This window comes from Bos mutus, chromosome 24 (genome assembly GCF_027580195.1).
Source record: "Bos mutus isolate GX-2022 chromosome 24, NWIPB_WYAK_1.1, whole genome shotgun sequence".
Lineage (NCBI taxonomy): Eukaryota > Metazoa > Chordata > Mammalia > Artiodactyla > Bovidae > Bos > Bos mutus.
In genome coordinates, this window is record NC_091640.1 from 45,735,053 (window position 1) to 45,750,972 (window position 15,920).

At 42.5% G+C, this 15,920-nt stretch overlaps 1 protein-coding gene across 2 annotated transcripts in view; it reads right to left on the reverse strand.

The window, feature by feature from the left end:
- Positions 1-15,920, reverse strand: part of EPG5 (ectopic P-granules 5 autophagy tethering factor) — a 132,080-nt gene that overhangs the window by 66,697 nt on the left and 49,463 nt on the right. For both annotated transcript variants that reach the window (XM_070361935.1, XM_070361934.1), the window contains exons 18-24: positions 14,365-14,509; positions 13,935-14,132; positions 13,444-13,554; positions 12,192-12,314; positions 11,138-11,304; positions 9,977-10,198; positions 8,043-8,166 (exon numbers count right to left, since the gene is read on the reverse strand). In XM_070361935.1, coding sequence (XP_070218036.1) covers positions 8,043-8,166; positions 9,977-10,198; positions 11,138-11,304; positions 12,192-12,314; positions 13,444-13,554; positions 13,935-14,132; positions 14,365-14,509 — 1,090 coding nt within the window. The remainder of the gene's footprint in view (positions 1-8,042; positions 8,167-9,976; positions 10,199-11,137; positions 11,305-12,191; positions 12,315-13,443; positions 13,555-13,934; positions 14,133-14,364; positions 14,510-15,920) is intronic.

A 15,920-nucleotide genomic window follows, 5' to 3' on the forward strand; every position in this document is an offset into this window, starting at 1 on the left:
CCCTGTGCCTTGAGACCATGGCTCTCAGGAACACTTACCTAGACCACCTCTAATTCCTGAAACTGAATTTAAAAAAAAAAAAAAAGAATCCTTTTAAATTTTTTCTTACTCCAACTGTCATTTATAAACTAGTGAGTTTTCTATTGTGATACCTGATTCATGACTAAGTTTAGAAAACAAAGCTATGAGATCTCTCATTGTGTCTGTGTGAATATATGTATGTCTCAGATGTGTTTTTGTCTTTGGATATTGTTGCTGAGGTTAATTTGTAAATTAACTGGATATTTAATTGGCTTAAAGAAAAGCAGATACTTAAAAATCAAACAATTCTAAGCACAAGAGAAATTTAAATGGATTTCAGATTCATGTAAACTGGGAAATATTAAATTAATATTAAATTAAGTTAGTATTAATTAAATCAGTATTAAATTAGTACTTGGTATTGTTTGTTGATACATATGTGTCACTATTTACAGTGACCAACTGAGACCTCCTTGGTAAATAGCAGGGCTCACATAGGATAATACCAGGAAGCCCTTCCCTATTACCTCAGGCCCTGCCTGCAGCAGAATGTTGGTTGGGATTTTCCCTTTTGGACTAGCCTTGTTACGGATGATCAGAACTCTGCTCCATCCTGCAGCCTCCTCAACCCCAGGGTGTTTTTACAAAACTGGGAGAGCTCCAACTGTGGCCCCAGGAAAAGGAATTGGTATTTCTCTCCCCTGTGCTCTGGCCTCAGGAGAGAAAAAAAATAAGTAGGGAATGGGGGAAAAAAACCTTTTAAAATCATGCAGAAAAACTGAGATTTATGTAAAAGCTAACCTGTAAATGAACTATATTTAACTTACTTGAAAGTAAGTGCTTACAAATTAAATCTAAATACACAGAAAACTGGCCAAGATAAATTTTAGAACCCATGATCCAAGAAATACTCAGTACTGAATTGAGTGAGTGAAGTTGCTCAGTCGTGTCCGACTCTGCGATCCCGTGGACTGTAGCCTACCAGGCTCTCCATCCAAGGGACTCTCCAGGCAAGAATACTGGAGTGGGTTGCCATTTCCTTCTCCAGGGGATCTTTCCCACCCAGGGATCGAACTCCGGTCTCCCGCACTGTAGGCAGACGCTTTACCCTCTGAGCCACCATTAGTATCTGCTATTGGAGGTGGCTCAAGCTTGCTGGTTTGATTAATATGATTAATATAGACATTTAGAGCTATAGACATTAGCTTTGTTTGTAGTAATGCTTCCTAAGGCCCACTTGACTTCACACTTCAGGATGTCTGGCTCTAGGTGAGTGATCACCCCCTCATGGTTATCCGGGACATTAAGACCTTTTTTGTATAGTTCTCCTGTGTATCCTTGCCACCTCTTAATATCTTCTGCTTCTGTTAGGTCCATACCATTTCTGTCCTTTATTGTGCCCATCTTTGCAAGAAATGTTTCCTTGGTATCTCTAATTTTCTTGAAAGATCTCTATAGTCTTTCCCATTCTATTGTTTTCCTCTATTTCTTTGCATTGATCACTGAGGAAGGCTTTCTTATCGCTCCTTGCTCTTCTCTGGAACTCTGCATTCAGATGAGTATATCTTTTCTTTTCTCCTTTGCCTTTACTTTCTCTTCTTTTCTCATTTTGCCTCTTTGCATGTCTTTTTCTTGGGGATGGTCTTGATCACTGCCTCCTGAACAATGTTGCAAACCTCCATCCACAGTTCATCAGGCACTATCTATCAGCTCTAATCCCTAGAATCTGTTTGTCACTTCCACTGTATAATCATAAGGAATTTGATTTAGGTCATACCCAAATGGTCTAGAGGTTTTCTCTACTTTCTTCAATTTAACTCTGAATTTGGCAATAAGGTCATGATCTGAGCCACAGTCAACTCCAGGTCTTGTTTTTGCTGACTGTGTAGAGCTTCTCCATCTTTGGATGCAAAGAATGTAATCAAACAGATTTCGGTGTTGACCATCTGGTGATGTCCATGTGTAGAGTTGTCTCTTGTGTTGTTGGCAGAGGGTGTTTGCTATGACCAGTGCATTCTCTTAGCAAAACTTTGTTAGCCTTTGTTAGGTTATGTTGTAGGGAAGAGCCAATTCTGACTTCAAGATGTATCTTTTTCTTTGACTTTAACCTTTGTTTTTATAACCACACATAATGACCTGCCTCAGAGAACCCTGCCCCTCTACCTGAGGAGATTAACACACACACACACATATGACTGGCCATTCCAGGAGATATGTGCAAGATAATGGTCTTCACGTCCTCAACTCCTCTCCCACTCTGTCCTATAAAAGAACCAGGCACCCGGACCCTGACAAGATGGTTATTTTGAGACATTAGTCTGCTATCTTCTTCATCTGCTGGCTTTCTGAATAAAGTTGTATTTCTTGCCTCAACATCTCTCTCAGATTCACTGGCCTGTCGTGTGGCAAGCAGAATGAGCTTGGACTCAGTAACAGTTATACTTTTTATGATTTCTATCTGAAAAATTACTAATTTGAATCAGTTTTCCAGCTGTAAGGAGAAATTTCCCTTCAAACTAAATATGACTTACAGCAATTTGGTAAATTATACCTTTATAAGCAGAACTGAAATATTTATCTTTTCTCTGTATCTGCTCTCTCCAGAGACTGGAGACTCTTCGGTTCCCAGCAGCTTTATCAGATAAATTAGGAAGGCTACTGCACTAACAGGTACAGAAATTTCAAGGTATTTTGGGGATCTTGAAAAGGGAGGAATTCACCTAGATCTGGATGGCAAAATCTGTGGTAAATCCTTGGCATGACTTTCTTAGCCCTGAGATACCTTTTAAGAGGTCAGTCTGAGACTCCTTATAAAAATTTTAACAAGACAAAATGTCTACATGATCAGTTATATAAATCACCAGATCAAGTTTTTGAGACCAGACATATTTTGCAAATTAATTAGTCTTAATTTAATTATATTTGGTAGAAATGAGGGTAATTTTGGAAAGAAAAAGATGCTTCAATGAATGGTAAATTGCAGTTTGTTAACAGAGGTATGTAAGACTCACCTCCCAGACAGTTTCTTGCTATTATGTTATATTAATGTAAAGTTTAATTGAATTATTAAAGGATACTCTAAGTTTGTATCTGAAGCTTACCTCAGTAATCTATCTCTGGATGAACATCAGATGTCCCACAACCTACAATCAGGGGATTATGCATACTGAAAAATACATAATTTAAAGGATAATTTCCAACTTGTATGGAAGGACCCTTACTAACCACTCTTAACTAGCTCATGCACAGTGAATCTGAAGGGAACTGACTCCTGGATTAATTTCCACTCACAAAAGGCCCCTGCAATGCACTGGCCTAAAGAGAGGACAGCTGACCTCAAAATCACCCTTAAAATATTGCTCAGAGGAGAAACTACACTCACACCAGGGTGAGAAGAAGACAACATCAGAAGTAGACAGCTTTCCTAAGATCTCCAATCTGACTTGTACAATCATTTGTAATGTTTTCCTGACTTCTTGGACTTTTGCATGTGAATCAAATGTTTTTCTATCATAGCCATGATAGGCATGATGCTATGCTAGTTTCTAAAATCAATTCAATTGTTGGGTTTGTGGCCAATGACCTGTGTCTAGTACTCTCAGGCTACCTAGATGGATTCTCTACTCCAAGGCTCTAACTGGTTGACTCTTTTGAAATTTATTAAAAAAAAAAAAAAAAAAGATTATAGTCATGTACAGGCCACTACTGTTATTACCAGACTGGATCCTCTCACCTGGCCTATTAGTAACACCTCCTCTGACCTGGCCATAAACCCAGGGTCAGAGAATTTTCATTACTCAAGCTCAACAGAACAGGCAGAATTTCAGCCAAGGAATTAAACCTCTCACAGTTAAGGGATGGATTTAGTTAACACCAAACTATGGTGGTTTAAATTTAAAGGCTCCTCTATGTTGGAAACAATCAAGTCATGTTAAGGATAATCAGCCTAGCAACAGAGGAAACTGGGCTGGGTGTCTTACGGACAATGCCAACATAAAATTTCCCTTAAAGAAAAGGACTGGTACAGAATAGACTAAGTCAAATAACCTAGGATATATGGGGCTACATCTAATTGAAGTTCTTGACTTAAAATTCTTGCTTATGACCTTATTAATTTAGCTACATTGTTTATATATAGATGTATATAGACCGTTTTACAAAATTGTTTCTTATACTACCAAATATGACTTAGCCTCTGATAAAATGATGCATAATTCCATATGGGCTTCCCAGGTGGCTCTCATAGTAAAGAACCCATCTGCTAATTCAGGAGACATAAGAGAAACAGGTTTGATCCCTGGGTTGAGAAGATCCCCTGGAAGAGGGCATGACAACCCACTTCAATATTCTTGCCTGGAGAATCCCATGGACAGAGGAACCTGGTGGGTTACAGTCCACAGGGTTGCAAAGAATCAGATATGACTGAGGCGATATAGCACACACATATATGAGATCAATGATTGTAATAGTTGAACTCTAGATATGGGAAAAAGCAATAAAAGGGGATATTTTCCTGGATCATGGGGGTTAGTGGTCTAGAGACTTCTTGGATACTGTTTTATGGCCTAGTCCAGCACACTGAGTGGCCAAATCTCCACCAGACTTGGGAATATCATTCCCAGCACCATGGGGCAAAATGGTCATGAAATGCCCTCACAACATGGTCAAATTTATGACTTGAAGGGGTTCTGCCAATTGAAAACTGCCATCTGCCTCTTCAAGGATTAAGTCAATGCCATGGCAGCCACTGACCTTTAACACCCCCTGAAAGGAATTCAGAGTGGAGATCAGAAATGAGGTACTCTGTGCTCTGAGAAGAACTGGCAGAATAGGCCTTTAGATACTTAGATGTCTTCAGAAGAGTTTATGAAACCAAATTCTTGCATTTTCCCATATCCAGAAAAGCAGTAAATTCATTAACAGTGATAGCTACTTTAACACTGAGGAGGGAAATGCATTTGAAAGTTAAAATGGAGTAAATATGGCAAAACTAGCTGACCACTGTGGATGTGATTTCAGAGGCATTTATCCCTGTATTGTTGCAAACTTGAAATTTCTGAGCTATGTCAGATTCTACCAGGATCTAATAATTCCCCCCCCCCCAACCCTTCCACAAGATTTTGGCTAAGATTTGAGAGGGTCACATCTGGATCAAGGTTGAATAGAGGCCTTTCCAACCACAGTGTTTGAAAAAGCAACATCAGAGATGAAAAAACCTTACGGACATTATTAAGAAATCTTTTGCCAAGCTATGCTGGAAAACTCATCTAAAACGAGACAGGATCTTGCAAATTGCTCTCTGTATACTGGTGATCCCTAGAACCAGGATAGGATGGAGCCATTATGAAATTACATACAGGAGACCACTCTTAGCTCCTAAGAATAAAAAGAGAAATGTTTCTAACACAGCAGGTAAAATTAAACAGTATGTTCAACAGACTGGACAACTGTTAACGACTATGCGTACATTTGTGTTCCACAGGTCTCCCCTTGCCTGGAAACTCCCTTACATCCCTTCAAAGCAGGAGACCTGGTGCTGCTGAAAGTGTGAAAAAGAGCAATGCCATGGTAGGGATTCTATGCTCCTCTGGATCAAGGAGTATCACAGAAAATGGAGAATTGATGCCAAGCAGAGCCCTGTGGGTCTCCCGGGCATGGACGCCTTTTTGTCCCCCATTTCTTAAAAGAATCCAGTCACCATGACCTTCTTGAGTTCCAAAGGACAGAACAGTTATTAATCAGAGGAGGAGCAGCCAGAAAGCCACCTGGAATAAGATTAAAGGGACCAGGGAAGCTGATCAAGATTAGGAAACTGGACTACCTAAGACCTTTGTTGTTCAGTCACTAAGTCATGTCTCACTTTTTGCAATCCCATGGACTGCAGGACTCCAGGCTTCCTTGTCCTTCACTATCTTCCAAAGTTTGCTCAAATTCATGTTTATTGAGTTGGTGATGCCATCCAACCATCTCATTCTCTGTCTCTCCCTTCTCCTCCTGCCCTCAATCTTTCCCAATGAGCCGGCTCTTCACATCAGGTGGCCACAGTATTGGAGCTTCAGCTTCAGCATCAGTCCTTCCAATAAATATTCAGGGTTGATTTCCTTTAGGATTGACTGATTTCATATCCTTGCTGTCCAAGGGACTCTCAAGTCTTGTCTAGCACCACAATTCAAAAACATCACTTCTTTGGCATACATGACTACTGGAAAAACCAGAGCTTTGTCTATACGGACTTCTGTCAGCAAAGTGGCATCTCTGCTTTTTAATACGCTGTCTAGGTTTAATACGCTGTCTAGGTTTGTCCAGCATTCTTGCCTGGAGAATCCCAGGGACGGGGGAGCCCGGTGGGCTGCCGTCTCCGGGGTCACACAGTGTCGGACATGACTGAAGTGACTTAGCAGCAGCAGCAGCAGGTTTGTTACAGCTTTTCTTCGAAGGAGCAAGCATCTTTTAATTTCATGGCTGCAGTCACCGTCCACAGTGATTTTGGAGTCCAGGAAAATAAAATCTGTCACTGTTTCTACTTTTTCCCCATCTATTTGCCATGAAGCGATGGGACTGGATGCCATGATCTTAGTTTTTTGAATCTTGAGTTTTAAGACAGCTTTTTTACTCTCCTCTTTCACCCTTATCAGGGGACTCTTTAGTATCTAAGGTTTAATATCTGAAGTTGTTGATATTTCTCCCAGGAATCTTGACTCCAGCTTGTGATTCACCCAGCCCAGCATTTCACATGATGTACTCTGTATATAAGTTAAATTAGCAGGGTGACAATATACAGCCTTGATGTACTCCTTTCCCAATTTTGAACCAGTCCATTGTTCCATGTCTGCTTCTAACTGTTGCTTCTTGACCTGCATACAAGTTTCTCTTTCCATCTCTTTAAGAATTTTCCACAGTTTGCTGTAATCCACACAAAGGCTTTAGCATAGTCAATGAAGAAATAGATGTTTTTCTGGACTCCTTTGCTTTCTCCATGATCCAATGAATGTCAGCAATCTGATCTCTACCTTTTCTGAATCCAGCTTGTACATCTGGAATTTCTGAGTTCACGTACTGTTTAAGTCTAGCTTGAAGGATTTTGAACATCACTTTGCTAGCATGTGAAATGAGTGCAACTGTATGGTAGTTTGAACATTCTTTGGCATTTCCCTTCTTTGGGATTGGAATGAAAACTAATCTTTTCCAGCCCTGTGACATTGCTGGGTTTTCCAAGTTTGCTGACGCATTGAGTGCAGCACATTAACAGCATCATCTAAGACCTTGCATACACTCTATCTTGTCAGCAATCCTGCCCTTTTGAAACTGCGGAAGAGAAATCCAAGACTGTTACTGCCTTCATCCTTATCATATACCCCTGCCTGACTATAGAACCTCTCCTTACTCACCAGACAGGAGGGCATAGTTCTTGAGGCCATAACCTACTGTGTTCCCCCTTTGCCTGGCAAAGTAATAAAGCCACTCTTTCTTTCTCCTCCGTAACTCTGTCTCTGTATTTCTGTTTGGCATTGGTGCACAGAGAGCCGAGATTCTGGCAACAAATTGCCTTCAAAAAAATCATTTACAGACTTTCACTTAGGTACAGCGGATAGGAGCCTGCCTGCCAATGCAGGAGACATGGGTTAGATCCCGAGTCCAAGAAGATTCCACATACTGTGGAGCAACTAAGCTCAAGAGCTGCAGAGACGCAACCACTGCAGCCCATGAACCTAGATCCCATGCTCCACAAGAGTAGCCACTGCAATGAGAAGCCTGTATGCCACAGCTAGAGAGTAGCCCCTGCTCACCACAACTGGAAAAAGACTGCAAGGAGAAACAGAGACCCAGCGCAAGCAAAAATTAACAAATAAGTGAATAAACTTTTTAAAAGACTCATTTACATACTGAGAAAACCACCAAAAAAAATGACCATCCCAATGAGCCCATTTCCATATCAATAAGTGGTTTTACCATTAAGTTATAAAAGTGACCAATTCAAATTACAATTAGATATGCTAAAAAAGACACTGCTATAGTGTCACCTGCTGATTCTGCATCACTTTTGCTAGCCGGTGAATGTCATAGTGCTTTGGCAGAGAAGGGATATAGGTATCTCCTTTCTGAAAATTTTCATCTTCTAGCCATAATATATACACATTGAAGAGCCTAAAAGAAAAAAAATAATAATCATCATATAAAATACAAAAAGATGTGAAAGCAAATTAAGTCTCTTACATCTCTAGGAACACCAGCACTAAAAGATAAAAGTTTAGAAGCACATAACACAGAAAATGTTTCCATTCCCAAGGCCAGCAAGGGAGAAAGACAGGTCACAAATCATTTAAATATGATGCAATAATAATTGCTAATACAAAAAGTATGAAGAAAGGGCTCTGTGAACTCTATTACAAAAGAGGGTTAAATACAGTACACAGAAAAAATAACCGGAGAAGGTGACTTTAACACAGATCAAGGATCTGAATTTGGAGTTTTTCTCTCCTAGGCAATCCAGTCACAGTGAGTGTTGGTGCTTGGAAAAGTGTAAATCACATTCAAATAAACACATTTGCCATCTTTCAGAGAAAACATTAAAAGCCATTTTAAAACATATGCTTCGGAAGACTCTGCCAGCTTTAGGCTAAATGACAATTTCCTGCCTCAAGGAATCACAAATAGAGCCCACAGCATGTTTGCATCCTGTTCCCATGAAGAAAGAAGAAAAGAGCTAAAAACAGGAAAAAGAAAAAAAAATTCTCAATTTTCCAGTAAATTTTTTTTTTAATTTAATGATGCTCCCTTTGTTTTTATTTTTTGGTTTTATAAGGAACACAGTCCATTTAGCTCAGACCACTGGTATTTTAAGCAGCTGTTTGCAGCAACAGGTACCAGAGTTGTCTACAGCACACATATTACACACCAAGTACCAGGTGGAGACCAGAAGGTAGTGCGGCTGCGCTTTACGCAACAAAGTGGAAAAATACCACCTTCACCCCGACAGCAGCCTCTAGGAAGAGACGCAGGGACACGGCTTTGAGGTTCTTAAACGGGAAAGGCTGGGACAGAGCTCTCATTCAGCTTCTGCCTGGGCTATATACCTACTTCACAACATGCCAGCAGGCAAAAGGGGACATTAAAGACTTTCTTAGCTGATCTAAATGTTCAAAGATAAAGCCTTCCCACTGGTTAAACCCAGCAAAAAGAAATTTTCTTTCAAGCGCGAAAGAGACAGGGAGAAGTTATTCTAGAGGCAGAGAGAAGCCCTAAGGCTTTGAGGTCAATCAAGCCTAAAATCTGAAAACTGGGCTGAAACTCTGAGTTTCCTCACTGAGACTTTTGTATTCATTTTGCATTGAGGTCATTATTAAGAGTTATTTTTATTAAGTCATATTTATAAGATTAATATCTGGTTTACATCAAGCTTACAAATGAAAGGTAGAAGAACAGTGTGAAGGGGACAGACTCACCTCTGAGTTCTTAACCCTTTACAGTGTGTGCAAACACTGAGTCTATTTTTCAGAAGCAGTTTTGGAAGATTATGAATCTACTGCACCCCAGGTCGATCCCAGAATCCCCTAGAGGGTCTATGAACCCCATTTAAAGGACTCTGCCTGGGGCATTTATTTCTTTTAGAGAACTATCCTAGCAGACTACACTAGTAGTTAACTTGCTATGATCACTTGTTTCGGTTTGCTTCTGTTACTAAATAAAGAAAGAAAAGAGGTCACCAGCCCTCCAGTTTAGACGTGTTCACTCAAACTCCAGGCACTTCACAGAGGTACACCCAAATTGCTGATTCACTTCTCATAAGAAACACGAGAGAGAAACATTACAAGATACAAACCTATAGTCAAAACCACCTTCTGTAGTCAGTCTAACAGGTTAAGAGCAGTTGTAACACAAATCAACAATCCAGCACAAGTATCCAAGTACCTGTGCTACAAACAACAACACAAATGGTTAAACAGCCATGCCTCACCTCACAAGCTCTGTGTGCAGTTCTGGTGAAGTCAGGTAAGCAAGGGCGCCAGCCTGGCTCGCTGGCGGCCCTTCACTGCCCTCTGCTGGAACGCGGAGGGCCTTGCTTGCAGCGTGGTGGAAGTCGGCCACCTCTGTCAGGCGCCTCTTCATTTCTTTCAACAAACTGATATGTGCAGGGCTTTGAAAAAACCTCCTTCCAATACAACCATCTATAGGTAACCTTAAAAAACGCAAGCAAAGAGCACACTAGGATCAACACAAGATGCTCTATGTGACACATTACAGTCCATTAACAACCCATTTTATTAATACATATCATTTTTACCTCAATGGTTATAATGAGGCTCCACCAATACAATGCATACAAAAGCAGTTTTTAAAAGAATGAAATCCTATGCAAATTCAAGATACTGTCACCACTTAGAGGTACAAAAGTGATTAAAGACAGAACCTCTTCTTGAACTTGCAATCAGTTGAGAACAGAAGTGATGAAGAATCACCATCTGTATGTTTCAAAGAGGGTGAGTTAAGGGAATGCGAGTGAAGCAGAAACACTGAGCTGGAGCCAGACAACAATGGTCACCCCAGGCAAGTCCTGGCCTTTGTCCATACCTGCATTACTGTGGGGGCATGAGTGGTAAAGAACCTGCCTCCCAATGCAGGAGATGCAAGAGCCGTGGATTTGATCCCTGGGTCGGGAAGATCCCCTGGAGAAGGGCATGGCAACTCACTCCAGTGTTCTTGTCTGGAGAATCCTATGGACAGAGGAGCCTGGGAGGGTACAGTCCATGGGGTCGCAAAGAGTTGGGCACGACTGAAGCGACTTAACACACACACACTAGCAACATAGGTCCCTTCGAACAAGCCCCACCATGGCCACACAAGCAGCCTCAGTGTGGGACTCCAGAGGCTCTCTGATAAACTCCGAACAGTTTCAGGGTGTTGTCTTCACCAAACTGGGTATGGGGGATGATGAAGCGAGAGCTGCCCCAAGATACCCTGAACTCAGAAAAGGTCCAGTCTAACAAATGTGAAACAGGAAAGGAGGGAGGCTCTGAGCCAGGGAATGACTCTCATTCCCATGTCACAGTGTGAGAACACAGAGCAGCAGAGCAGGGCAAAGGCAGGAACCGATTCCCTACCACACTGGATACCATACCCATACTGCGGTCCTGGGCGGTGGAGATACAGGAGGAAGAACTTCTGCCAAATGAGTGGCAGAAGAGGATGGTCAGAAGGCGTGAGGAGAGCCTGCTGGGCCCAGCGATAGATCAGCAGCCTCTGGAGGGACGGGACGATGGGGAGCTTCAGCTGAGCCTGGGCTTTCTACAAAAGAGACGGGCTTTGAGCAACCATGTAATGATCACATCTGCAAACGGTCTGCTCTTCCTAAGTGACTCAAATAAAATGCTAACCATTGTGTTTTCGATTCGATACGGAAAAAAAAAAAGTCATATAAACCTTACTTTTCCAACCCTCTAGCTAACACTAAAACATTCCCAGTAATAAGATACGTGGGGCAGCCTTTTTTCTGTTAAAATTTCACAAACCCCAGAACTGGACTGAGTCCTAAGCATCACTGAGTCTAATCTCATTTCCATGCCTTCCCATTCCTTTCTATGTAAAACACTATAGTGCGAGAATAATATGAAAGCTAAAGTAAATTTTACAAACTTTATCAACGTCTTGAAAACTTAGATTTTAAATGGATGTTCAAGAATGAGAAATACCTTGACAGGCTCTGAAATCCAAAAGCACAGTCTACACTACAGGACCCTAAAATAGAAGGTCTTTAATTCTAAAGACTCATTCCAGTTTTTCTCACACTTAAGCGAGCCTAAGGATCAGCTAGGGAGTTTCTAAAAATAAATTCCTTGTCCCACTCCAGATTGAGAATGTCAGAAGTTGGGGTCCAGGAATCAGATTCTTAACAAGCTCTCTAGGGGATTCTGATGCTCTAAAACAAAGGCAATCCCATTCATACATGCAGTGGACACAGCCTCAAATTATAAAAGTTGTGACTCTTGATGTTACATAAACCTCAGGAAGGAAATATACACTTCAATTCACCATGTTGAGCATTAAACAGTTATTGTGCTTCCCAAACATTCCCAACAAAAGAAAACACAGAAGTCCAAAAGCTACAGGTGAACCCATGAGCATCAAAGCGTGAACCACCTTCTACCCCTCAAATGCAGAACTGTTATTTGCACCTTCAGAGCTTGGTCGGGGGTAAATGCAGAGTTTATAACCAATTCCCCTTCAACAACTCTTCGGAGTTGGGAGTCCTCTTCAAAGATGGATTCCATGTTCAGGACTGTCCATGCAAACCAGACCTGCAAGGATACCAGGCAAACATGAGGGGAACGAGCTCCAGTTCAGACAGGAACACACACCCCAATACTCCACAGACTAACACCTTTGCTACCACAGATTTCAATCAACACATTTATAGTTTCTAGAATTAACAGTCTACACTACAGGACCCTAAAATAGAAGGTCTTTAATTCTATTTCTACTTGTACAACAGATATAAATTTATATAAAACAGGCTATTGAAAAACATTAAATTCCTTTGGAAAAGCTATTTTAGTAATTGCCCTTAAGATGTTTTCCATTCACCAGGGGAGACAAGACTAATATGTAAGTAACCAAAATGTAAAGTGACAAGTGTGAGTGTTGAATCAGAGGTCAAGCGCTATGGGAAACTAGAGAAGGGAGGTGGGATCAGAGAAGATAAATGCATCAGACAAGGAGGCAGAGAGGAAGGCATGTCTGATAAGACAATCAGCTCAGCAAAAGATGGAAATGCCAGAGATATATGCAGATAGCAACATGGAGTTTGCCTCAGCTGGATCCCAAGAGGTATGAGGAAGAGCAGGAGTAAGACTGTGACAGGAAGTTGAAGAATGCTCCTACTGAGTTAAGTGATAAAACAAAGACAGAATCGGACACACAGAGTCCAAGAGGTGGTAATAATGATAAAAACAATGTGGTGAATTAAATGATGATAACAATAAAAACAACCAACACCTAGTAACAACATGACATCATTTGACTGTTGAGGACTCTGAGGACAAACAGTAAGCCAGTTTCCAAGGTACAGGGCTAGCAAATGGCACAACCGAGGCTGAGTCCCGGGCAGTCTGGCTCCAGCATCTTAACCCTTCTGTCCTGCTGCTGGGCAAGCTCTGCAGTCAGGCAGCTGGAGTTTTGATAACAAGCTATCTGATCCTAAGCCAGCCACTTGACTCTGATAAACCTCAGTTAATGCCCCTGTGAAACAGGAATAGCAACAGAACAACCTCAACAGAGGGCTACTGTGAGGATTAAATGAAAAGCATTCTTATGTGTAGTAAGTGCTGAACAGATGTTAGATATTTTAGGCTATTAGTAATGTAGGTAAGGATAATAACAATACTAGAGTATACAGAGATAACAAGTGATCCGCAGCAGGTTGCCTACCTGAGTGGGCGTGGCCAAGCCCTCCACAAAGGAAGGAGTGATGTTGCCTGCCAGGACCCAGCTCACCAAAGAGGAGAGCAGACTCCGGTCACAGTGGTAGCCCAAGGCATTCTACACCAGGGAGAGCATGTGGAGCAAAGAGAGGCGGCTTTTAAAAAACAGAACCAACGAGCTTTTCAAGAGTACAGCAATTATCTTATGCCAGTGGACAATTCAGGTAAGATACAGAGTTCAGTAATTAGTCTACCAGCAGTGATAATCCCACATCATAGGCAAATGTAATGAATGAGCAGGGCTCCTCCTAGGGTGTCCTTCTTTGGCTTTATAAGGATCCATGCTAGCAGACCATGGTTTCTGGATAAGACACCATTAAGGCAGGGCTTTAAAAAGGCAGTGGGCACAGAGCAGCACTGAGAAGGATACATGTGGGGAGCCTCCTTAGAAGGTTACTTTCTAGCTGATGACAAAGATAAATTCCACAACAGCTTTACCTTATGTTGCTGGTAGAGCAATTTCTGCACACAGTCTTCTTGCCTCAACTGAAAAGCTGTTTTACACAAATGGTCCATGAGGAAGAGGATGGGTTGTTCCCGGTACCAAAGATGTTGGCTTATGAGAGCCTGAACCCAGAACTCCAATACAGCTACCGGGCCCACCTCATTGGGCTGAGTGCTTACAGAAATGTGGGCCTATGGAGAAAGGACTCAGGTGATGACAAAAATAATAACCAGCCTCCCACCCTTAAAACACAAATACAATAACATCTAGCTCCACTACAAAACCCAGATCTGCTGCCTTCCTTGGCCAAAAGCACTGTGCCAAGGGTTCTGAAATGACCGAAACACACAGACGTGCTAGCACCAGGAGCATCTGATTAGGAAGGCAGGCGAGGGTACATTTAGGGGCTGGTGGGACCCTGACCTGAATCATGCTGTTGAGAAGCTTCACATTGTCCCCGTGGCTGGCCCCTGTCAGGTGCTGCGCCACCTTGTGGGTGACCTGCTGCGTGACACCCTGGGGGACACCGCTGTCCAAGTGCAGGAACAGGAGGAGGTGCGACAGAAACCTGCGGAGCACACAGGGCAACTCGTTACCTCCGGTTCGGAAGCCAACAGAATCTCCAGTGGCTAACTACTGATGAGAAACCGGAAAACACTGACATGGTCCCATCTTTAGACTAAAGCTCTATTCAGGGATTCTGATAAAAACCTTCAGGAATTTCAGAAGAATCAAGTTTTCCAGTTTGACATGGGTTAAATCTACCCACCTATAAGCGTGCAGTGAACAGGTCTAGGACACATAAACCTACGCAAGTTAAAGAGCATTAGAGGGAAAACACCCAAAGCACCACTCCATCCCCCTTCCCACTCCCACTGACAAAAGCAGAGATGTCTGCAGAATCACCCTGCAATCTTTCACTGGGTGTCAATTTCACACAAGGTGGCGTATCGGCCACTGGGCAGCGGGGGTGGGGGATGTATGTGTGTACAGGTATCATAATTCAGTTATAGACCCGTTTCCTGGGTGCGCCAGGTTGCATCCTCACCTAGGGCCTTTGCCTCTGCTGGGTTTTCTATCTGAAACACTTCCCCCACACCTTACCTGACAAAGTCCTACGCGGCCCTCACCTCTCATCTGCAATGTCCCCTCCTCAGAGGAGACTTCCTGACCCCCTCCCTGCACCTAAAACATGTCTGACCCATTAACCTCTCCCACAGCACCACTGTTTCCCTTCATGGCTCTTAGAACTGGGAACTGCACCCTGAGGATGTGATAACTTCCTGTGTGTCTGCAATGCCCGGCCTGCGTGCAGATGGTGGCAGTGCAGAGGTTACTGCTGAGTGAGGGAGCGTCCCACTTCACAGCTGGCACGATGCAGGCCAAACTCCACTCGAGTGGAAAAGAAAAGCTGTGACAGGCCCGGCACAATGCAGCCCTGTAAGAGTTTGGAGAGCAGAGCTCGTGTGAGCATTCGAGGGCAGAGATACAGAGGTGTGAGCACTGGAAACGGAGCCTAGGATTCACCTTCACTCAAAACTCAGCATTGGGAGGGAGGGCGGCAGAATAGACCATTCAATCTAATTTTAAACTCCCAAAATCACAAAAACCTAAAGGCAATTTATTAAAATTTTTCCAAGCAGGCATCAAACCTCCAGCGTATCACTTAATCCTTACACTCAGCCTGTTTGAGAAAGAATATTATCTCATCAAACAAATAAAGAATGGAGGCTCTGACAGTGAAGGAACTCACCTGTCCACATGAGAGTGATGGGGTGAGGATACGCCTCGCACACGAGCACCCTGAAAGCCACATGCTAACCAGAACACGAGTGGCCTCAGACCTGCCCAGCGCCTAGAATGCTGGTTTCACAAAAAACAGGTCCCAAGTTCCTAATGCATTCTTTCTAAGGCAGAATATCTGGGGGAGGAGCTGGGACTCCATACTTAATAAGCTCTCGGTTAAGTCTCATCCCCGG